General features: G+C 39.7%; 3 protein-coding genes across 3 annotated transcripts in view; 1 reads left to right on the top strand and 2 right to left on the bottom strand.

The window, feature by feature from the left end:
- The window catches only part of LOC142107804 (uncharacterized), a 105,469-nt gene extending 83,127 nt beyond the window's left edge, over positions 1–22,342 (bottom strand). The window contains exon 1 of the mRNA XM_075191424.1: positions 22,229–22,342. Within this exon, the coding sequence (XP_075047525.1) occupies positions 22,229–22,283 (55 nt within the window). The 5' untranslated portion in view covers positions 22,284–22,342. The remainder of the gene's footprint in view (positions 1–22,228) is intronic.
- LOC142107805 (uncharacterized) overlaps positions 10,709–25,634 on the top strand; it is a 43,965-nt gene continuing 29,039 nt past the window's right edge. Inside the window, exon 1 of the mRNA XM_075191425.1 lies at positions 10,709–10,954. The gene's annotated coding sequence lies outside the window, so the exon portion shown is untranslated. The remainder of the gene's footprint in view (positions 10,955–25,634) is intronic.
- On the bottom strand, positions 15,065–21,056 carry LOC142107409 (uncharacterized). Its single transcript, XM_075190841.1, has 4 exons — positions 20,822–21,056; positions 19,362–19,511; positions 16,131–16,277; positions 15,065–15,222 (listed from the first exon to the last, which is right to left on the bottom strand). The coding sequence occupies exons 1-4, from the start codon at positions 21,054–21,056 to the stop codon at positions 15,065–15,067; spliced, it is 690 nt and encodes a 229-aa protein (XP_075046942.1).

Raw genomic sequence — 25,634 nt, 5'->3', positions numbered from 1 at the left:
TGCAGAGGCGGGCTGGGCCGGGGGGCAGGGGAGCATCGCCCCCCCCGGGCCGCTCAGATTTTGCGCTTTTAGGGCCGGGGGGTAGGCCGGCCGGCCGCCCCCCGATGCAATTTCTTCAGATTTTTTTCTGCAGCCGCATCTGATGTCATCAGATGGGGCCGCGTCAGCGCACAGGCGGCCGCATCACATGACAGGGGATGCGTCCGCGTCAATAATGACGCGGCCGCATCCCCTGTCATGTGATGCGGCCGCCTGTGTGCCCCCCTGCCTGCAGAATCCCAGCCCGCGCCTGGTCCAATGTAATCAAATAGGAAGAGATTTTCTATCAACTGTTATCAGTCTTGTCCTGGCCTCTTTTCATTTAAGGCACAATAACACCTTGATTTTAATTGCAGCTATACATATTTCATTATATACCACTGAACACTACTAGATGTATGTTTTTATTAATAGGATAATTATTAGAGGATATCCCCCACACAAGAATTTTTTTTTCTCTTTTTTTCTTGTAATATTTTACACACAAGGGCAGTGCAAAAATTGAGGTCATTGCTCTTAGGTGCTACTTCTAGTAGTAATATATCACAATAGAAGAGCAGTACTACTTCCATCGAAGGCACACTAAAGACGTAAATATTTAGTCCAATACTGGGAAATTATTCCATATCATTGAGGGGATTTTTGAAGATGGATAATATATAAACATACCGGTAACTCATAAAACCAAAATGTTTATTGATATGCATTAAAAATGAATTTAATAATTAAAAAGCGAAATATTAAAATGTCGGAGTCTGGAACAGGTAAGTAAGATGGGAGTACACATGAGAGTGTAGTGGTGGTAGAATCACCTATATTTATGTATCTCCCTTTCCACGATAATCACAGTGAGAATCCCTAATTAACCATCAAACATGATCAAAAACTGCACAGGTCATCTGAATGAATAAATCTTTATATTGTGTTAATAACACAAATATCTAATGATGTATATAATTAATACAGATGAAGTTCCTGAATGTAAGTTCTGTTTCTATGTCCTTAAGTGATGGTAAATATCTGTTCAATATTGTGAAGATCAACGGAGTATTCGTGATACCAGTTTATTTCTGAAATCAGCTTATTTGTTATTATTATAATTTTTGATTTGTAAGAAATTATACGAAGATCGTGTGGATGGCAAGTATGTTAGCTTATAATAATGTTTCTCATAGTGAGCAGAGAGAAATGTATGCGTGACCGCGCATACACATATCCGGGGACACGATAAGTATATCAGTTTCACAGATCCTCAATGAACAGAAGAAAAAAGTATATATCTATATCTGTATATTTTCAGGTGTGATCTGGGTTTAGTAATTATCAGCCCCACATATACTAAATATTTCTTCTATTCTCACATGAAAAGTGGCCGTATATAATTTTCCGGCTAGCTGGTCACCCTTTGTAAACTGTGTTATATAGGGTTATTATTCACTGACCAGCTATGGCAAAACGGATGCTTAGGAAAAATATATATATCTCAAATTACTCTGTATATATTCACATTATTTCATTGAGGGGCTATGATTAAAGAGTATTGAGCATATACATTTAGCATTCACCCCAGAGAACTGCTTGGTTCTATAAATAGCAGCTTTAGTATTATTATTGAGAACAAAATAAAGTTGTGTTCTAATATTTCAAATAGCTACATTTATAACAATCTAGGATTCAAGTCTGATTACTAAGAGCATTAACATACAAATAAAAGGTATTTTTCAACTTCTGTTGTTATATTGTATCAATTAATTGCATCGGTGGCAAGCTAGGGTTAATGCCATGTAAATTGCTAATGTTCTTTTCACATCATTTCATAGTTAAAGTATATTAAGCATATACATGTGACATTCGCCCAACAGATAAATAGCAGTTTCAATATTGTTGTTAAAAACAGAATGAGGTTTGTATCTAATATATTAGTACCATGTTTTTATTAATGTCTACATACAATTATAACCCATATGATTTGTTCAATATGTATTATTCCTTTGATACATAGACTAAAAGGGGATCCTCACACTGCGTTCAAAACAATTATGGGCCTTAGTTCTAGTTGAAGAGAGAAGTATAAAGTGCTATGTATTACTCCAAACGCACAGGGCCGGATTAACCATAGGGCTAACTGGGCTACAGCCCAGGGGCCTATGGCATCCAGGGGGCCCTTGAAAGTGCTCAGCAGCAGTATTGATCGGTCGGGGTCGGGGACGCCCCCGGCGCGATCAGTGCTGCTGAGCACTTTCACTGCAGTCCTTCTCCAGCGCACTGTAGCCTCCTTACTGAGGAGATCTCATGAGTCTCACTCTCACGAGATCTCCTCAGTAAAGAGGGTACAGCGTGCCGGGAAAGGAGATAAGTGCCGGGGGGGGGGGGGGCGCGGGCAGCTCCGATCACAGGGGAGGGGTGGAACATTTGCGGGCAGCTCCGATCATGGGGGGCGGCCCTCACGGGGGAATGGAGGCCCCCTTAGCCCAGGGGCCTCCATTCCCTTAATCCGGCCCTGCAAACGCATAATGGTCTTGAGGTGGGACTAGTTTGTATTCATTATTATCTTGTTGTTTGCAAGAAACTATGCCCATGACCTTGGATATGGCAGACAGGAGATAAACCAACCCCCCTGAGGGGAATTCCTGTGTGAAAATGTGAGAATGTAGCAAGATCTGTGTAAAGGAATCCTGAGTGGTTAAAACCTTTTGGGACGTAGTTCTCCGAAATACATGATTTTGTGTAACCAGAGTGCTATATAGAAATAAAATTGTCAGCAATAAATCACAGCTAATTACACACGCAGAACTTGCAGTGTCTTTTATTCTCTCCGGCTGATGAGCTCATAAACTGATAAACTGACACTTACAGGTGAACAGACTGTTTAGATCCAACATATTACAATATGAATTATTTTGGTATTTCAGTAACAATAATACTATCAGATGACACCAAGGCATGTGAGTGCTAATCAGTGGTGTATTTTGCTCCTGCTTAAGCTCTAGTATAGAATGTGTTTATGCAATTAAGTCAAGTGAATTGTATATCAAGGAAGCAGAGAATCTAGACTTTTGTGACAGATCTTAGTCATGGTTATCTGTGAATACTGTTAAATGGGGTATTGCTATTAATTGAAACAAAAATGTGTTATGTGCACCATTGAATAAAAAAAATATAATTTGTGTTAACGTGTGTCCTTAGGTGCAAGGCCAATGCCTTTAAGTTGCTATTTGGGTGTTTAAAAAAAATACATTTTGTCATATTTCAGCCTTCTTAGCTGTGAATGTACATAATTTTAGTTGCACTGCAGTCATACGTACTGCCTCAATGCAAGTGTACCATTTGCAAGAGAAGAGGACGTTTTAAACTGCAAGCTTTAAATTGCAAACTTACTGTACATGTTTTGATCACAATAGGAACGAATACCTTATATATGTGCTAATTCACAGATTTGTGTGTTCACTGGAATACACACATACAGTAGTATTACATTTTCTTAGTTTAGCTTTATCGTAGTTTAGGGCCTGGGTGTCTTAGAAAGAGACAGTAAAGCAACTTCATAAAAAATAGAACTACAAAATCTCTACAGAGCATTTCTCCCTCCAAGACTGTGCCTGCTCATAAAAGATACCTACAGAACCAAACAGTATCTGCTCCACAAAGACCCCTGCAGGGCATCCCTCCACCCAAACATTCGCACAGAGCATCTTTCCACTCAACATACTACCCCCTCCTGAAAGATCCCTGCAGAGCATCCCTCCCTCTCAGTCTGTGCCTGCTCATAAAAGATACCTGCAGAACATAGCTCATCACCAAACAGTTGATCTGCTCCAGAAAAATCCCTGCAGAGCATTCGTCCACCCAAAACGTTCCCAGCAGCTGACAGACCCCTACAGAACATCCCTCCACTCAGGAACATAACTAGGGCTGTGCGACAGGGGCAACCGCCCAGGGCGCAACGCTGAAGAGGGGGCGCAATTTAGGAATATTTTAGGTTCATTTGGTTAAATTGAGGGCTAGGGGTAGGCATTTTTCTTTCTCGCCCCGGGCGCTAGAATTCAGAGTTACGGCTCTGCCTCCACTCAAGATACTAAACCCTCCTGACAGATTCCTGTAGAGAATTCCTCCCTCCAATATTGTGCCTGCTCCTAAAATATACCTGCAATATATGCCTCCTCACCAAATATTCCTGTGACTGATAGATCCCTGCAGAGAATCTCTCTATGTGTTTGGATTACACTTGTGCACTTTGCTAAAATATTTCCCAATAAAGTCTTGTTGGATTTATGTATCCTTAAAAGTTAGTTTAGGGCTTGTAAAATAATGAAATGGCAAACATTGCTCACTGAAAACCAAACTAAGCATAGGCTTATACACCAATTTAATGTAATTTAACTCTATTGTTATTTTATAGTTCTACTTTTTTATGAAGTTGCTTTACTGTCTCTTTCTAAGACACCCAGGCCCTAAACTACGATAAAGCTAAACAAAGAAAATGTAATGGTACTGTATGTGTGTATTCCAGTGAACACACAAATCTGTGAATCAGCAGATCCACCATTTTGTGAGTGATAGCAATCTCACTCCATGATAGTGCTGAATCTGCAGCTAACCACAGGATGTGATGGTATACCATGTCTGTATTGCGCAAGGAACACGTCCATTAAGGCTTCTGCCTTAATCTTCGTAATTTCATTGCTTTTTGGAATTTGCGTTAAAGAGTTTCAATAGTTTTTTTTATGTTTTAGCTGGTATGTAAGTGTACAAACCTTAATCGGACATGGTAAACCGTAAGGTTTTTTGTCTATGGAATTTCACAGCTTTTTGTAAAGTTAAAATATTTATGATATCAAATTCAAAAACATGAACAAAAAATTTAACGGCATATAAGAATCACTTGGCCCATTTAGTTTCCACTATATTTTTAATCCCTAATAAACAAGAGTGTTTTAATTACTCTATTATACTAACCCAGTGTCGGACTGGGGCATGAAGGGCCCACAGGGGACTGCAACGCTAGGGGCCCACCAGATGGGGTGTGGCCAGCCATCATAGAGGCGAGACCAGACACTAGAGGAGGAGTGGTCAGCCCACAAAGGACAGTTAGCACCATAGTGTAGTATATAAAGAATGCAGTGTGTATATAAAGGGTACACAGTCTTGACCTGCCCTTTAGATTGGGCAGAACAGTCTCCAAAAATCAGGATTGTCCCACTAGACCAAGCTTGGCTAACCTGTGGCACTCCAGGTGTTGTGAAACTACAGGCCCCAGCATGCTTTGCCAATATATAGCAGCTTATTGCTGGATGGGTATGCTGGGACTTGTAGTTTCACAACACCTGGAGTGCCACAGGTTAGCCAAACCTTGCATAGACTCAGAACATTTGACAGACTATCCTACCTGCTCTTGTCACTTTTACCACCTGTGGCTGCTGGTTTATTTAATTGCTGTTTGTCTGAATCCTGGAATATTGGGGGCCCTATTTGGAAAAACTAATGGGTACATTTAGAAAATTCCAACCAGCCCCAGCATTAAATCAATAGGACCCACAATTAACACTTAGGCCTTCCTCCAGCCTCAACATTAAAGTAATAGTTTTCCCATTTAATAAACCTATTTCCCGCAACCGTCACTGCCATTAAATAATATATATTCGTATTTAATAAATAGACCTCATGTTCCTCAAACTCAGCCCCACATTCAATTAATAGCCCCCAAACCAACCCATCTTAAATAGTCCCCACTATAAAATTAAATTGCTCCACCTTCATCCTACAAATAAAATAGCACCCATTATTTAGCCACCACCTACCACACACACATTACTTTTCCACAAGCCCGCTGTGCCATCACGCACACATTACTGTGCCTCTTCATCACCATGCTGTGCCTCCTTATGATCACACTGCGTCCTCCATGCTGCTTTTGCCCCCCCTTTCACTTTCTGCCATGCTCCCCCTTTTCACTTTCTGCCGTGCTCCCCCCTTGCTTACGTTCCTTCACTTACTTTTTCAATCGGCTTCTTTCTTCTCCTCTTCTATTCTGTCTTCTTCCCGACTCCTCTCTGCGGTGCGTCTCACTGAATATCGGGCGTGATAAAGTCACGCCCAACATTCAGTGCGAACGGAGCAAAGAGGAGTCGGTGTGCACCACAGTCACGTAAGTATTTATTTATTTATTTATTTTTTAAACTTTTCTTTGCTCCCCCCACCAACGAAGAGGGGATCGGTCAGGGTCGGGGCCTACCAGGGAGTAGCCCAGTCCCCCGGTGGCCGAGTCCGACCCTGTACTAATCTCTACCACATCTGTTGGATGCATATCCCAGCTTTCCATTAGAAAAGTATTTTTTCCTCTAATATTCTCTAAACCTAGCTCCCTCTATTTCTAGTGCATGTCTCTCTCTCTCTCACATACCCCACATGTCACCGCCAACTGCACCATCTTTTTTTAACACGTCACCTTCTATTTACCAGTCTCTATCACATGGCACCCCATTCTTACAAGTTTTTCTTTACATGTTACTAAATATACCCAACAAATTTTCTGCCATGTGCCATCCCATATGCCCACAAGCTTTTCTCTCACATTCTAGCTTGTATGCCCAGAACCATATCTTATGTGCTACACCAGGCTAACCCGTGGCTCTCCAGATGTTGTGAATCTACAAGATTCAGCTTGCCCTGCCACCTATCGGCTGGATATCTGCTGACCAAGCACCTGGAGAACCAAGGGTTGGCCAGGCCTGTGTGTGTATGTATGTATGTATGTATGTATGTATGTATGTATGTATGTATGTATATATATTCTAGCAGGCAGTGATGGGGTGCAGCATGTATGTTCTGGCAGGCAATCGTAGGGTGCAGCATGTATGTATGAGCTGGCAGGCAGGAGTGTGGTGCAGCATATATTTATGCTCTGGCAGAGAGGGGTGGCGTGCAATATCTATGTAGTCAGGAAGTGGTGGCATGCATTATGTATGTTGTGGGTGGCAGTAGTGGTGTGCAGCATGTATGTATGTATGTATGTTGTGGGAGGCAGTGGTGATGCGCAGCATGTATTTATGTTGTAGGAGGCAGTGGTGGGGTACAGCATGTATATATCTATGTTCTGGCAGGCAGTGGCCGGGTGTAGCATGTATATATGTATGTTCTGGCATGCAGTTGTTGTTTAGTATTGTACAATTAGTAAAGGACAATATAGTAATTATGTGCGAGACATGCAGAAGTAGATCTATCTGTGGCCAATTATCAGTGACTGGTTGGGGGAAATGTCATAAGAAATTGTGGAAAGACAATGGTGTATGTGTAGTGACATATTTATACAGATTCCGTAGCAATGTCTGGTTGAAGAGTAATAGGATGGAAACACTGGCACCTGTGAGTAATAGATTGATCCCAGAGACACAATGTCAGTGTAAGTGAATTTGGCAGAGTGGGACTCTGCTACTATAAGGGAACTAGGCATGATGGCACATCACTAGTTAAATTAAATTGGTTGTAGTGTCATACTGCTAGTGTAAGTGATGAATTGTGCACATTGCTTGTGTCAGTGAACTGATACCCTGGTTATTGCTCATATAAATGAATGACACACCGCATTTCAACGTAGATGAACAGTAAGCAGTGCCAATTTGTATGGTAAAGAAATGAACTACACTGGCACTATGCTAAAGTAAGTACATTGCAGTGACATGTTTTTGTAAGTGAATTGGACATAGCGGTGTATTATATTTCTTGTGTAAACCACTGGCAGCAATGGCATGGTGCTCACTGTGTGCATAAATTAGAGTACACTAGCATGTAGGTAATCTTGCAAATCGCTCATAGTATAAATAAACTGGGGGCAATGGCAAGAAATGGATGCATTTGAATACTGTTTATAGTGTAAATGAAATATGAGCCCTGGCACATTGCTTGTATTGTAAAAGAACTGGGTGCAGTGGCCCTAGTAAGGGAACTGTGTGCACTGGGGTGCTGCCTCTTGTGTAAACCAACCGGGTGTCCTGAGATAATGCCCCTCGTGTAAACAAACCAGGTGCACTGAGATGTTGACCCTCGTGTACATGAGCTGAGTGCACGGGCATGTTGCTTCTAGTGTACATGAGCTAAGTGCACGGGCATGTTGCTTCTAGTGTACATGAGCTGAGTGCACGGGCATGTTGCTTCTAGTGTACATGAGCTGAGTGCACGGGCATGTTGCTTCTAGTGTACATGAGCTGAGTGCACGGGCATGTTGCTTCTAGTGTACATGAGCTGAGTGCACGGGCATGTTGCTTCTAGTGTACATGAGCTGAGTGCACGGGCATGTTGCTTCTAGTGTACATGAGCTGAGTGCACGGGCATGTTGCTTCTAGTGTACATGAGCTAAGTGCACAGACATGCTGCTTCTAGTGTACATGAGCTGAGTGCACAGCATGTTGCTTCTAGTGTAGATGAGCTGAGTGCACAGGCATGTTGCTTCTGGTGTACATGAGCTGAGTGCACGGGCATGTTGCTTCTGGTGTACATGAGCTGAGTGCACAGGCATGTTGCTTCTAGTGTACATGAGCTGAGTGCACCGGCATGTTGCTTCTAGTGTACATGAGCTGAGTGCACCGGCATGTTGCTTCTAGTGTACATGAGCTGAGTGCACAGACATGCTGCTTCTAGTGTAGATGAGCTGAGTGCACAGACATGCTGCTTCTAGTGTACATGAGGTGAGTGCACGGGCATGTTGCTTCTAGTGTACATGAGCTGAGTGCACCGGCATGCTGCTTCTAGTGTAGATGAGCTGAGTGCACAGACATGCTGCTTCTAGTGTACATGAGCTGAGAGCACGGGCATGTTGCTTCTAGTGTACATGAGCTGAGTGCACGGGCATGTTGCTTCTAGTGTACATGAGTTGAGTGCACGGGCATGTTGCTTCTAGTGTACATGAGCTGAGTGCACGGGCATGTAGCTTCTAGTGTACATGAGCTGAGTGCACGGGCATGTTGCTTCTAGTGTACATGAGCTGAGTGCACGGGCATGTTGCTTCTAGTGTACATGAGCTGAGTGCACGGGCATGTTGCTTCTAGTGTACATGAGCTGAGTGCACGGGCATGTTGCTTCTAGTGTACATGAGCTGAGTGCACGGGCATGTTGCTTCTAGTGTACATGAGCTGAGTGCACGGGCATGTAGCTTCTAGTGTACATGAGCTGAGTGCACGGGCATGTTGCTTCTAGTGTACATGAGCTGAGTGCACGGGCATATTGCTTCTAGTGTACATGAGCTGAGTGCACGGGCATGTTGCTTCTAGTGTACATGAGCTGAGTGCACGGGCATGTTGCTTCTAGTGTACATGAGCTGAGGGCATGGGCATGTTGCTTCTAGTGTACATGAGCTGAGTGCACGGGCATGTTGCTTCTAGTGTACATGAGCTGAGTGCACGGGCATGTTGCTTCTAGTGTACATGAGCTGAGGGCATGGGCATGTTGCTTCTAGTGTACATAAACCAGGTACAGTCAGACTGCAGTTGTCAGGCGTTTGGAGATAGCATCCATGTGTGTCTTGATGCGAATAGGTGTCACTTACCGGGCCATTGTTGGCCGTTGCAGTCGCCGTCTCCTCAGTCTCTGATAGCGAGGGTCCATAGACAGAACTCCTTCTCCGCAGAGTCAGGCCGCTCCTCAGAAGAAAAGGCAGCTCCCTTGGCTTATGCTTCAGCTGCTCTTGCTGCTCACGGACACTGCGGCTCCGGCTAAGAGAGTGAACTGCCAGTCTTGTAGGGGACACACCAGTACTACTCTCTAAGGTGGGCTGCATCTTCCCCTCCTCCCCTGCTCTACAGTCATACTGCTTACCTATGGAAGAGTAAATAGCCCTTTCATTAACGGCGCACAATCTGCATTAATCTCTTCCACATTTGCCTGGTAGGAATAACCAGTAGACAAAGAACTCGGATACTGCCAAAAAATGCAGAATGAGACAGGTTTTCAGTTTCACATTGGAAAAATTAAAGCGAGGATTGCTGACACAGCAGTGGTTAAATCATTATAGCAATGACAAGCTAGTGCAAGGTGAATCGTCCTTGTATGTGCTAAGGTTAGTAATGTATTTAGTGAGAGGTGTCGAATAGTAAGTCTGACAACATGACAAATATAAATGTATCCATAAATGTAAATATTCATGTATATACCCAGTTGCTTCACAATAAGTTATGTCCTTAGGTTTTATTGAATAGTTGTAGAGAATAAATGTACATTACAACCCATTAATAAGCTATTGGATGCAATGAAAGGTCTTTTAACGTATACCTAATCTCCACACATATATAGAAATAGCCGTGCTATTAAAACTGTTGCTAAATAGTACATAAATAAAAAGTACTAAAAAAAGTACTAAAAAAACAACAACATTGAAATGTTAAAATCAATCTTTTGCCAGCATCTCTGTATAAGGCAGATTCTACACCACCTGGTTATCAGCAGGTAAGACTGGGGACTGATTGACAGTCAGTAGTGCTGACACATTCTAAGAGGTGGAATCTAACACTATCACTATGTACTTAAATCAAAGGATTTGGCTGTCAGTTAAAAGCTTACAATAACAGTAGCAATGAAAGTTACATACCCAGGACACAGAGTATCCTGCAGAGAGATGGAATGAGAGAGGGAGGAGGGGCAATGGGGCTGAGATTGCACACACAGGATTACAATAGTATCACTGCAGAACAAGCCAGCTGCACTATCTCAACAAGAACGTTTTTCTTTGGATACTCACAAGGGAACAATGTACTGGAGCTATTTGTAAATGAAATTTGCCTGAAAAACAAAGGATTTGGGATTTTGAGAATGGTTAAACTTTATGGCAAGAGTTTACTAGTTAAGAAAACGTGTTGGAGGAGAAGAGACTCCGGTTTGCTTTAAGCATTAAGACTGTCAGAGAAGCTTCCATCTCACTCACAGCAAGGTAAGAAAGACTCGTAGAGCTTGTTCACAGGTAACTGGTTATTAATAGTGTTATAAAATACAAGTAGCAAGTGACAACTTATTCTGCAAAGTATGTAACTGCGTCTTTGGTCTAATCCAGGGTTTCCCAAACCCAGTCCTCAGCGCTCCCCAACAGTGCAGGTTTTCCATATCTCCTTGCTGGAGCACAGGTGTAGTCATTACTGACTGACACATTGTAACAGATCCACAGGTGGTCCTAATTATGTCACATGTGATCCAGAAACCCTGCACTGTTAGGGAAACCTGAGGACTGGGTTTGCAAATCTCAGATTTCACACAGTGCACACATACAGAGTGCTATAGTCTATTTGTATCTTACCCTTACTTGGTGGAGGAAACTAGTACTTTCTGCACACACATGCTACTTATGTAAGCGGGACAAGCTCTTATCTTCCTGCAGAGATGTAATAGGTACAGTTGCTTGACATCCCCAATTAATTAGTTCCAGCAGAGATTTATATGTAGATTTTATAACGAATGAAGATGTAGAGTTACTAGTTGATACTTTAAACACTGGAAAACTTTTACACACTTTACTCCTAGTACCAACAATTATTGTGCAACAACTAAAGCTAAAGTTTAAATGGGCTCTGTCACACAGCCGTTCTGGCACCACACTGTGAAATAAGAGAGGTGCAAGGTCCAATAATACTACAGGGTGCCCCCTCTCAGCCCCAAAACACTAACCAACCCCTCTGTACCAGGCAAATATGGCTAATTTCTCCCGCTCACAAAACGAAATTTCTTAGCGAGAGGGGTCAGTCAGTCATATTTGTACCAAGATGGGGTGTAATTAGGTGCGACATCAGTGTATGCAATGTGAGACCAAGGTGTGGAGTGAAAAAAACAGTCAGTATTTAACTTATGTGCAAAACAGAATACTAATTTGCACCCCTTGCATTGTAACATGGTTTTTCAGGAGACTGAAATAAGAAGTTTCTCAAGTTAAGATCCTTAATGAATCAGGCCCAAGATGAACATGTTGAAATGTAAAATTTAATATACCACACTAAGTACAATTTTTATTCATTTCTATGAAACACTTATTTGGAAACATTCAAAGACTCTATACACTCATTTCAGGAAGAATATTGAGGACAAGATTGAAAATAACAGTAGGTTTGAACATTTACAGATTCTGATTGTATGTTATTGGTGTTACAGAAATAAGGTGGGAGCTCCTATATCCTTGTTTTTTATTATTTTGGGAAAACCACACCTTGACTCCACACCTTGGTCTCACATTGCATACACTGATGTCGCACCTAATTACACCCCCATCTTGGCTACATGAAACTCTCTCTGACCATTTGGCCGCACATTGCACAGCCCCAGCCAGCCATGATTGTACAAATGACTTGGAACCAGATTAAAAGTACCTGAGGCACCACATTACCCAGACTCCTTAGTACAGAGGTACCACATTACCCAGACTCCTTAGTACAGAGGCACCACATTACCCAGACTCCTTAGTACAGAGGCACCACTTGGATTTTCGCTGCAGCTTTAGCTTACTCAAGTCACTGATGTGTCAAAATGGGCAGCACGGTGGCCAAGTGGTTAGCACTTCTGCCTCACAGCACTGGGGTCATGAGTACAATTGCCAACCATGGCCTTATCTGTGTGGAGTTTGTATGTTCTCCCCGTGTTTGCGTGGGTTTCCTCCAGGTGCTCCGGTTTCCTCTCACACTCTAAAAACATATTAGTAGGTTAACTGACTGCTATCAAAATTGACCTTAGTCTGTCTGTGTCTTTCTCTCTCTGTCTGTGTGTCTGTGTATGTTAGGGAATTTAGACTGTAAGCTCCAATGGGGCAGGGACTGATGTGAGTGAGTTCTCTGTACAGCACTGCGGAATCAGTGGCGCTATATAAATAGATGATGATGATAATGGTATGTGTGGGTGTGGATGTGTCTCTATATCCAATTTTTATTTTTTTTATTACTTTTAAAAGTGATGTTACTGTAGCATGGGCCTAATGCAACCAGTCCTTCCCTGCTTACAATCACCTCCTGTGATATTAGATGATATTTATTTATTTTCATCTATTTATATAGCATGGCCATATTACACAACACTGATATGTGCTGTTATTCCTAAAAAAACAAAGATCCAAACTCAATACCTGCCTATAAAATGAATAGATGGTATTATGTTTGAAATATGGTGCTTCCAACGTTTAAAATATGGTACTTACATAGGGAATGTGTGACTATTTTATTGTAAAGCTTCAGTAATCTGTTCACCACTCAGGCAAACACAGTGTGCCATGCATGACGGAAATGGATGGAACTGGGCAATAAGCCAGTGTGGCAGAATATAAAATGTAAGAAGGGCTAATCCTGGCATGTACAAGACCGGCACTAGCCTCTTGCAGGAGGTGGATATAGTCATAGCATCATTTCCCAACTTTAACTCCAAAACTTTACATTAACATACGTGGTACTCCCTGAACCATACTTTCATGTATGTGAACAAAATACTTGTAAATGGTTCCTACAGGATCAGTATGGGGCTGAACTCTAACTTATGTGTTATCTTCTGCCTCTTCCCCTTCATTCATCTTCCCTCATAGTTATCCTCCGTTCCTCCTTCTCTCCCACTCTCCCCCGTGTCTCTCTGTCTGTCTACTACACACTTTAGATTGTACGCTCCTTTGAGCAGGGTCATCTATCCTCCTATCTTCACCACTTTTAACTCTGCTCTCCAGCTACCAGTCCTCCTCCTCGAGGACCCTCTTCCCCCCCATCCCCTCTCGCTCCCTCCTCTCCCCTTGGGAGTTTCCCTGTCACCCGTGCCCTCCCTCCTGGGCTCCGTCGTATGCGGACTCTCCCCTTCCCCTACCCTAGCGTTGAGCTCATTGAGTTACTGTGCTTATTGTTTACTGTACTGTGCTGTCTCACCTCGTATTGTAATTTTGTTTGTCCCTGTACGGCGCTACGGACACCTAGTGGCGCCCTATAAATAAAAATTAATAATAATTATCAGAAATGTAGTAATAGAACGGTCTTGTGCCTTTTATACCTGATCACTTTGCACAATTTAAGTAACATATTAATAACAATAAAGTGAAGCCGAAAAGTTGAGATGTACAGAATCTGATTATTCTGTTTATTTCCATGTTTGAAGCCAAAACTGCACAGCGAATTTTATTTGTATGATTGTATGACTTTATGTACTTGTAATATTCATGAAAATTTGTATTGCTAAACATGTAGCCAGTTATTAAACAATGATTTGTATCGGGAAAGGAAACGCCAAGCACAGATTTATATTGTCTTTGCCTGAAGAAAGACAATTTAAAGTGTATCATATGATGAATATATAGGGAATAACTGTGTGATTGATAAATGTTGTGCTTTAAAATTTTGCAAAAAGACAGTTATAGAATTTTTTTAATGTGAGCCTATAATGTAACAATTGCATTTACCTAATAGAATACAAAACACATTCAAACGAGCAGACATATGACTAACAGTTCAGGGCTAATTTTGACTGTGTATGATGTTTTCGAAAAATGTTTATTGATAGCTTTGAGTCCTGCAAGATTGTTTTCTTCAAATACTGCTTCTTTGTCAAACCTATTATCTTGTTTTTTTATGTGCGTATGTGTATTATAATATTAAATATATATTGACTTATAAATATAGGTTGTTTATAGAAAAGGAAAAGAGCAGTTTACCTACTTGGATTGTGCAGTGATATATAATAGTAATTTACATCACTGATGGAGTCATCTTCATCATCATCATCATCATCATTTATTTATATAGCGCCAGCAAATTTCGTAGCGCTTTACAATTGGGAACAAACATTGATAAGACAATACTGGGTAATACATACAAACAGAGAGGTAAGAATCATCTTGTTAAGGAAAAAAGCAACTTCAGAACAACTAATGCATATATTTAATCTTTTGTTTTATTTGTATGATGCGATACATCTAAAGCAGTATCTATGATATAAATTCTTCATACATGTATCATGTTGCTAAATATGACACAGGCTCAACTTGCGTTTACAACTAGTCGTTGTAAACGCAGTTATAAGTTTAATATTCTTGCAACATTCAATATAAGTTTAATAAGACTGCTCTTTTTTTAACTGCATCTGTGCAATCAAATTTCTTTCTTGACATTTCTTCACTGCCCGGAAGTGCTGCAAATCCTACTTTACATCCACCTGTCACAATGCAGCCTTTAAAAGAGAGTGGACTAACGCTGCCATCTGCAAAATGAAAAATATATGTTTTGTGAAATTCCAAATGGAACACTTTATTACTAGCAATAAATGATTACAATGTTTAAGTCAACTTAAATTGCGGAGTATAAAGTATAAGAAAATTGACAAATGACAGAACTATGGACTTATACAAACTATTTAAAAAATATATTGTTTTATCCAATGCTCCATTCTATAATATACCATCTTCAGGGTGCCATTAGTACCAGCACACAGGGCACCAGGCTTAATGCCCTGCTCCTTCCTCTCAATAGTGCCCTGGTAACTGGCACAATGAAACACTTTTTATATAGTGTGAATAAACACTTTTATACATACTATATACTCTATATAACTGTGTTTAACGTATAGACTAACTAGGTGCATGACCAGGGCATACAAATGATTTTCTGTACTTTTTTTTAATGTTATACTTTACTAATTAGTCTTTAACACCATTTATTTTCCCAGTGAGCATATATGCAAAAATACAGATAACCATGGTACAGGGGAACCTGAACACAGTGCTTGAACCAGAGTCTGATTTCAGCAACAAATACTGGGGTGATATTATAACTCAGTTTATATGTCCTGCCAGTCATTCATCATCATCATTGCATTTTGACTGGATATATGTACATCCTTGTGGTGGTTTGTCTTTTTAAAAGTAGAATTTAAAGTTGAAGGTTGATTTTCAGCCTTTCATTTGTTTTTGAAGCGCAAGAAGAATTGAATTTTACAAATTGCTGGACGTCTGAATCATATAGTTACCCTGATTGACCATTTGTCTAAGTTTTGCGTGGTCTCATGGGATGTATTTAATATCCTCTGTTGCACTACAAATATGTGTCTGTTATTACCATGCTACCAGTCTGACCTCTGCTATTTTCTCGTTGATGTAAGTGGTTACTTACCAGAGTAGTGTACTACACCAGCATAGTCTACACACTGCGTTTCTCCTTGAACACAATCAACAGTTCCGTCAGCTTCACAGCCATCAGTAGTTTTTTCATAGCAACTTGGACACTTGAGGCCATTGGTTTTCAAACTATTACATCTTTCTGAAAACAAAATTTACATTTGTAAATAACCTCGTTTTTATTATCTTTCAACCAACAAGTTGGATGTTTCACACACATAAAACATTGTACCCATTGTATTCAACATACTGTCTACTGCTGAAATGTGTAAAAATTATGCATAGGTAGCAGTGAAGCATAAATGCACCTGGGCATTCTATATTGATACCAACTATTCACACAGAGTCACTAAAATATGCAGTAAATACGGTATATACAGCAAAAACAATTAGCAAGTGCAAATATATACATATATTGCTCACACCAAACAATACAAAGTATTTATATATTATATATACACAGTAGTAAAGATAATAAGACCTATGAACACTCTAATCCCATATTGTTACTGTCATTTAACTATGGTACAGGAGCTAAATGAATATATAGAAAATTAAGCTATTTAAATAGATTAATAGATGTCTCTTGATATATAAAAGGTACAAACACTACACAACATATACACAAGTTAGTATATTCTGTGCTTTACTTTTCTATCCTAAGGTAATGGTAACAATAAATATAATAGCGTACTACAAAACGCATACTTTTAATTACTTTAATTGTGCATTTGATCAAGGTTTGAGTCTCTTCTTGTATTCGGTCTTAACTCCCTGCTCATCTATAATGTGACTGGTTTTGAATTGTGTATGAATATAACAGCTTATAGCCATTCAGAATCAGATTGTTCACAGCACCAGGAGGCAGTGACTGGTTCATTTAAGTGTTTACATTAGTAAGGATGGGGGTTTTTGTAATAGGACAATGTCATGATATTTAGAGGGGATTAGAGGTCATCGGAAGCTACAGACTGAGAGTTACATAGTGGAAGGAGCAGGGTTCCCAACAACAAAAAGTAGGCTCCTATCAAGCCTATGAAGGAAAATTAAGGTTAAACACATCTCTATATAAAGCAAAGTTCATGCATTCAACTGTTTTTTTAAATAAAATCTAGGTACACTTCAATGTTCCATACATGCCATAGATGGATAACTATAGTTTCTGAAATCTCAGGCCATTTAAAGACCGGAGTCATTTTTTAATGTAACTTTATATACTTTGTTTAGTAAAACCCATTCTGGTGTTAAGTGTACAAAGCAGTACAGGATAGAACACCGACCTCTCTGTCAACCAGTTACCACATTCCAGTTAACAGTATACAATATGGACCCCGATCTGGTGACAAGGGTACCAAGTAGATCCTAACATTATTTTGATAAAATACATGGCACAGATCATGTTGGTGGAAACAATACAAAGTATCATCTTATTTCAAAAACTTCTGAGAGGATTAGGTTAGTAAATAGTGACGACAGAAGTAGAGTGAAAGGGGCAGGTGGAGTTGAGGGGAAAATTGTTTTAGGATGAGACTGGGTAGGCAAGTGTGAAAAAATGAGTTTTGCCAGAACGTTTAAAAGATTTAAGGTTGGGAACGAGTCTGATTGGGCGGGGCAGGTAGTTCCAAATGTGGGGAGCAACGCGGGCAAAGTCCTGAAGGCAGAAGTGTGGGGTGGTGATAGGTGATGAGGAGAGACAAAGTCATCCTTCATGACTATCGTAGTAATTTTTATTATTACTTTAAGAAAGGGCTGCAAGATCCACTGTTAAAGATTCTATAATGAGCCAGTTACCTAAACATCCCTTGTTGGCACTAACAACCAGCCCTTCACCAGCTCGATGTTAGCTCCCCTCTAATGATTTTCAAGACATCCTGGTGTGGCCAGAATAGGCTTAGTTACTTTTAGTATGGCTGCCAAAAACATGATGGACTCTTTCTACAAAACCACCCACCCCAGTGCTGCCAACTATTATCACCCCAAAAGTTCGACCTATATCACATGCTACTAGAGTCCTTTATACTGGTGAAGCATCACTGGAACCATGACTGGTATACAATATATGTCTGTACAACTTTTCATCGTGCTGCAGAAGATTTTACTAGTCAGGCATTTTTGACCAATAGACCATTATACATTGCTTTGTCCAGGGACAAATCTGGATCACACATTGTCTGAGGCAACTCTTCCCACCCCTCACTGGTTCTGTTTTAATTTATTTCATGTGTTAAAAAAAAACAAAAAAACAGTGTAATAACTGTTCTTAATCGGGACATATATTTGCATCCCAAAGTTTTCCCTGCTCACTTTCATATACTGACTGCAAGATCGCTACTCACATAAAACTTTGCACATCTTTTATTGCAGTCGGCATCATCTGTCATTTACAGAAAAGTGCACAGTGGGGGATTTCACTGTATTCAGCTACATAGATTATATTACTTTATTTTGTACTCCGGTTCCATTGCAAATATATATATATATATATATATATATATATATATATATATATATATATATATATATATATATGTGTGTGTGTGTGTGTGCAATCCTCATATTCCTAGTGCTAATTTCTTCATTTAAGCTACAGGAAAACTCTATTATCAGCATGGAGGGTTATTTAATCCCTTTACGCCGTACAGCGGGCAAGCCTGGGTCTTATTTCCTGGGAGAAGTGGAAATATCCCTATATAATAACGTAAGTACTAACGTATTTTTATCATTTTCAGGGGATGCACTAATTATGTATAAATAACTATAGGAAGAATTCTGGAAAAGGTTATTTTATAGGAACATAGGGGGGATCCTACTGAGGCCTACATTTTTTTTTTTATAGAAAACGTTATTGTTGGCCAAACTATCTCCTGTCATGAAGAGGTTAACAATGTAAAGATCAGTAAAAGTAAAATATCTATAGATTTGACCAGCGTGATGTGATATTTCAGTAAACGCAAATTAACGCTTAAGTTGATCTACAGTGAAAATACATGTTTTGACATTCCCAAGTATATGGATATATATTTCCACAGTCTGATAAAATTGTAGCTCTATATATTGAATATAAATATGCAAGAAAGTGTATTCTTTTATGTTCCAGTTTAGGCTCTTATTGATTCCTTGCTCTTTTCTTAGCAGCATTCTTTTATACATTATTATAATCATCATAATTGTATTGATGGTTTGATGGCCATTTAGGAATGAAAACCTTGCATGTATTTCCACTTACCTGTGAAATTTAGATTTGCATTACTGCCGTCTCCTTTGCCACACTGAGTGCTGACACGAACCTTAAAGCCATGGTTAGTCGTGAGGGTTATGCATAGGTTACATAATTCATTTCCACATGTTTTTTTTATTGACCGTAATTGTTTATTACCTTGAAGAAAATGAAACAAAGAAATGAATAGTAATTAAAAAGAATCAAACAAACAACAAACAAAAGCACTGAAAAAGAAAACTCTCAAAGCACATTTTTTAATTACATTTCCATTTTGGTAGAATATGGAATTTGTGTATTAATATATTATAATATAAATGTAGCTAAATCAATCTACGCAGTATACAATTTAAATGCATTGTTTCAATAATTGATTGTTTTTCTCCTCACATTCACCAAATGAAAAGTCAAGGCCACTTCAACTATGACAGGTGAAGTAGCGAAACTCTTATTCACTCTCTTATAATCTCTCCCCTTCCTTACTGCAACCTCCTCCTCTATGGCCTAGCCATGTCCCACCATGCCCCCTCTACCTGCATTGTTCTTCTCTCCCGCCACTCTATCTCTGCTGTCCCTCTCTGCCAGTCACTACACTGGCTCCCCGGGGCCCCCTTGGCCCACAGAAATAAATTTAAATTGCGCATCCTCACCTACAAAGCCCTCAAATGTTCCTCTCACCCACCATCTTGAACCTCATCTTTACCCGCACTCCTTCCCGCATCCTCCGCTCTGCCAATGACAGCTGTCTACTGATTACCTCTTTCCACACCCCAGGTTGCTTGTCTCCTGTGGAATAATCTCCCATGCCCTAACAGATTAGCAGCTTCCCTCTAAGGATTTAAATGTGCTCTTAAAACTAATTTATTTATTTAAGATTACCCGTCCTCCTCCTAACTCCTTTGCCATCTCCTCAACTACCCAACATGGTGCCACCCTATTTGTGTCTTCTTCTTCCTTTTAGGATGTAAGCTCTTACGAGCAGGAGCTCTCTCTCCTCGTGTTCTCCTTCTACAATTACATCACCCTCTGTACCTCTAGGCCTGTATTCCTACCCCTGATTGCTTGAGCCCAGGCCTGCTTCACATTAGACATTACAATCACTCTCACTCACTGTCCCGTAAATAACTTGATCCACATCACCACGTTATCTGTGTAAATTGATAAGTAGAAGATGTCTGGTCTTTGTATTGTTGTGTTTAGTCTAAGAATGTGTTATGTAATGTATTATGTATTGTGTCTGTGTAGCTTATTCTACTGTATATGTCAGATACGGCGTTGTGGACCATGTATGGCGACTTATAAATATTTATTTTTTTAAATAATAATATGATGATAAAAAAAAAAAAAAAAATTATATAAGTACTGTCTTTCCCATACTAATCTAGTGTATTGCATATTATACATCATACCACAATACAAACCTCACACATTCAGACTCATTTTACTGCTCTGTGCAAAAGGATACATACCCACTACACAATATTCTGACATAGTCATGCATTGCGGTTTTGGCGGTTTGTGCGATTCTTGTGATTCATGAGATTCGTGTGATTTTTGTGATTCGTCCGATTTTTGCGGTTCTTGCGGTTTTGGCAGTATTTGCGGTTGTGGACATTCTACTTTCTTTGCGTCAAAGCAATCTGTACCACCAACAACCAAGCATTCGTAACATGTGAAGCACTGAGCTGAAAAGGGAGAAAACATATTATATTAGTTTTATTTATTGCTTTAGCAGTGATGTACACAGAACTGTTCTTGCACAAATTTCCTAAACAATAGAGCATGCAATCTTGTTTTCAGGTTTGGGGTATGGGGGCAAAGTGATTTTTCCAGAGTCAAAAAGACATGACAGTGGGATTTGCTCTAAGTTCTCAAGCAAGTATCTTGTCTACAGCTACCTCTCACAGCCACTAAACTACAGAACTCATTTTATATTAAATAGCAGTGTAGAATACAGAACATTTATGGAAGCGTTCCTTGGGAAAATTGCCTGCTCCTTTATGGGAGTCCAGGAGGTCACCACATTATTCAGGAGCCTCCCAGCAGAGTAGAAATCTATGAGTACAACAATAACATATTAACAATATGTTCATAGTAGTCAAAAAACTATATTATATTAATTTAATGTGCATATAACATGACCAGAGTTATCGCCATCTGCAGGAGAATAACTTTAGTTCTCAGGAATTTTAGGAAGTGTCCCTGATAAGTATAGATAAGAGAGGTTGCTGCAGAATTTTGAAAGAATCAAATTTCGGGATGGAACAAACCCTTTTGCTGAAGCGTGAAGTTCCAGAGATACAATTTGTGAGGTCTGTCTATCTAATATATATTTTCTGTCTGTATGTCTAGCTAATAAATCTTTCTAGCTGTCTGTCTAATATTTTTTTAGCCTTATTATCTACTTATCTATCTAGCTATCTATCTACCTATTTATCTAATCTATCTTTCTCTATTTAATATATCTTTCTAGCTCTGTCTGTTCAATATATTTTTCTATCTCTGTCTCATTGTCTTATATATATTTTTATGACTGTCTGTCTAATATATATGTCTATGTCTGTCTGTTTGTCTGTCTATCTAAAAAAGTTTCCTATCTCCATCTGTCTATATCATTTATTTTTATATCTCCATCTATGTGTTTTTTTCATAGCTTTCCATCTCTGTCTGTCTATCTAATATAGCTTTCTATCTTTAACTATTATAGCTTTCTATTTATGTCTTTCTGCTTTTCTGTCTATTTGTCTACTATAGCTTTATCTATCTATCTATCTATCTATTATATATTTTCTCTCTGTGTTTATCTTTCTATTATATCTTTTCTATCTCTATAGATCTGTCTCCTGTTGTGTTGGCTTCCATTGGTGTCTACTCACCTGCAGCAATTAGTGCCATAAAGACACATAGGGCACCAATGTACGAAAACTTCATTCTGCTGGAAGTCAGTTGGATGATGTTCTCTTGTTAGGATTGTGCTGATGGCTGATGCCTGATGAGCTATTTGTTTCTTCGTGCAGTGAGGTAACATACACTGAATTCCGGGATTATGAGCCAACTCTGCAACGTGAAACAACCACAAACTTATTAAAGTTAAGTAAAAATGTCAACAGAGATCCCTGACGTTGTATCTGGCACACGTTAAAAGGTGGAAGAAGAAAAAAAAATCTGCTGTTGCCTCTCTTTGGTTCTAGACAATGTAAATATACTGTATACTGTCTCTGTGTTTCAAAGAAGAGATTGTGCTGAACTTCCCTTTCTACAAATGTAGTACGAGGTATTCTGCAGACATATTTTTTCTCCATATTAATATATATTATCACAAATACAAGGTGTCTATCTGCTCACTCTTAAAAAAAAGAGAGAAAAAAAGCTTTGGTCCATCACGAAGTAATGACTCAGTAGAGCAGCAAAGCATCTCTCAATTTTGGGGGTACTTGCGTAGATATTATGTTGTCTTTAGCAGCTAGACAGATTCTACCTGTCAATTATCTATTTCAGTTTATAAAAAGCAAATTCCATTTTTTACACAATAACATATGATAGTTTTTAGAAGCAGCCTACATTTCATGGTCATTTAGAGTTGAACACGAGTCCATTTGCCACATAAAAAGACAACTTGCATATAATTTGTCCCACTGCATATATGCAGAACTTCAGTCCATATTTTGAATTACGCATATCTTGGACTTGCATTCACTTGCACTCGGAGAAGTGAGTCAGGGTCATTAATGTGTAAGATTAGTACAGCAGGGGCCTAAATAAGCAAACTAACTAAGTTATACATGTGTCTGATTATGACTTGCATGCATCTTTAAGATATGCCTATTTTTGCATCGGATGCATCTATACACTAGAAAGCTGGTGCTGGTATATGGGAAAAGCAAGTGCTGTGTGCACAGTCTAGGAGGAACGTCACTATGAGAACCACTCAATAGCCAAATGACCAGATCAGTGGTCAACTTTGCCACACAGTAAAGAGTCAGATTTTAGAAATCTCTTTCACAAGCAGTCTAAATGCCTGGATTTAAACCAGTATTTTACATTTTTAATTTACATCTAGTACTTCTAGTAAAGGCAAGTTTTGCCTTTAAAGCCACTGCCGCCTTAGATTTCCTTTGCAAAGATGCCAAATAACCTTGACTTGCAAAATCTGCACTTTAATATAATTACCTCCTAGTCTCCCACACATACAAAATAACAGCACTTGACTTGAAGAGTATCTGGTATGTTGGAAGCCCTAGAATGGGCCTGATGAATAAAGCCCACCCTTCCCTCTCCATTCATAACCCTTCCAGCCAAAAACACTCTTTGGGAAGCTCCATCCCAAAACAACAATCTCCCTGGAGAGGTGGGACAAGGGTGAAAAGAGGTATTCTAAATGATGAAGAGTATATAATAATCTATTACTTTATATTTAATTTTATAACATAAGAACAGAATCAGCCACAATTGAATTAGAAGTTGGTCTAAACAAAACCCTCCTCCCCCCACTAGGAACAGTTGGTTGACGGTAATAGTATTAAATAACGTCATTAAATGGTCATCCATATATTTGCCAGCATATTAGGGAAATTAGAACGCCAGATACCTTAGAAACCCTTTTACACTAACATTAAGTGGGTAAATTAAAGACGTGTTTGTTCATGTGTGACTCATGTAGACCTGCACAAACATGTATATCATATAGGTCAGGTGCAAATACTGGCTGATAGTGATGACTTGTCGTAAGCCAAGTGCATATTATGCTGATGCGGAGGCGAATACTTCTCAAGATGTGTACAGCTCTGCATATGGAAATAAACATACTATTTTTTCTGTGCTTATTTTTTTATTACAGTATTGTGCTCCCATTGTACGACCACCCCTGCATCAGCCCCTGATTGTCTTATTCTTACAGTGTACAGTAATGGCCAAACGTTTTGAGAATGACACATATATTGGTTTTCACAACGTTTGGACGTGTTTTTAGACATTTTTGTCAGATATTGCTATGGTATACTGAAGTAAAATTACAAGCATTTCATAAGTGTCAAAGGCTTTTATTGACTAATTGTCAATAAACTTTATGTAATTCATAAAGTTTATACAAAAAGTCAATATTTGCAGTGTTCACCCTTCTTTTTGAAGACCTCTGCAATTCGCCCTGGCATGCTGTCAATCAACTTTTGGGCCACATAATGACTGATGGTCACCTATTCTTGCCTAATCAATGCTTGGAGTTTATCAGAAATTGTGGGTTTTTGTTTGCCCACTCGCCTCTTGAGAATTGACCACAAGTTCTTAATGGGATTAAGGTCTGGGGACTTTCCTGGCCATGGACCCAAAATTTCAATGTTTTATTCCCTGAGCCACTTATTTAGCATGTTTTGGTACCATTCTTTATTCATGGTTGTGAGTGAGCCTACTCCCTTGGCTGAGAAGCAACCCCACACATGAATGGTCTCAGGATGCTTTACTGTTGGCATAACACAGGACTGATGGTAACCTTTCCTCATCTTTCCTTCTCCGGACAAGCTTTTTTCCAAATACCCCAAACAATCTCAGAGGGGGTTCATCAGAGAAAATGACTTTGTCCCAGTTCTCAGCAGTCCAATCCCTGTACCTTTTGCATAATATCAGTCTGCCCCTGATGTTTTTCCTGGAGATAAGTGGCTTCTTTGCTGGCCTTCTTGACACCAGACCATCCTCCAAAAGTCTTCTCCTCACTGTGTGTGCAGATGCACTCACACCTGCCTGCTGTCATTCCTGAGCAAGCTCTGCACTGGTGGTGCCAAAATCCCACAGCTGAATCAACTTTGTGAGATGGTCCTGGTGCTTGCTGGATGTTCTTGGGCGCCCTGAAGCCTTCTTCACAACTATTGAACCTCTCTGCTTGAAGTTCTTGATGATCCGATAAATGATTGTTTTAGGTGCAATCTTACTATCAGCAATATCCTTGCCTGTGAAGCCCTTTTTGTGCAAAGCAATGATGATTGCACGTGTTTCAGGTAAACATGGTTAACAGAGGAAGAAAAATGATTTCAAGCACCACCCTCCTTTTAAAGCTTCCAGTCTGTTATTCTAAGTCAATCAGCATGACCGAGTGATTATCACGCGTCGCACCAGTTTAGTCCGTGTGATCATTGGTTTCCCTTGGTTACCGCTATCTGCTGTTCAGCTTGGCATTCCTCTCTCATTGGACACCATCTTGCCTAGTGGTTTGCGCATGCGCTACCCCAGGAAACCTTCAAAACCTCTGCTCAGCGAAGATTTGATCATTTGCAGCCAGTTCCTTTTATAAAG

This window comes from Mixophyes fleayi, chromosome 11 (genome assembly GCF_038048845.1).
Source record: "Mixophyes fleayi isolate aMixFle1 chromosome 11, aMixFle1.hap1, whole genome shotgun sequence".
NCBI classification, from domain to species: Eukaryota; Metazoa; Chordata; class Amphibia; order Anura; family Limnodynastidae; genus Mixophyes; species Mixophyes fleayi.
The sequence above is the reverse complement of the archived record's forward strand: the minus strand, read 5'-3'. Positions and strand labels throughout refer to the sequence as shown.

Bases quoted from the DNA above. Each gene is read 5' to 3' on its own strand.
- LOC142107409 (XM_075190841.1), bottom strand. From the start codon at position 21,056: ATGTTTTCTCCCTTTTCAGCTCAGTGCTTCACATGTTACGAATGCTTG. The intron at 19,512-20,821 runs GTATGTATCCTT...ATTTTCTTCAAG, and splicing joins GTCAGAATATTGTGTAGTGG to GTAATAAACAATTACGGTCA. The intron at 16,278-19,361 runs GTAAGTGGAAAT...TTTTGTTTTCAG, and splicing joins TGCAAATCTAAATTTCACAG to AAAGATGTAATAGTTTGAAA.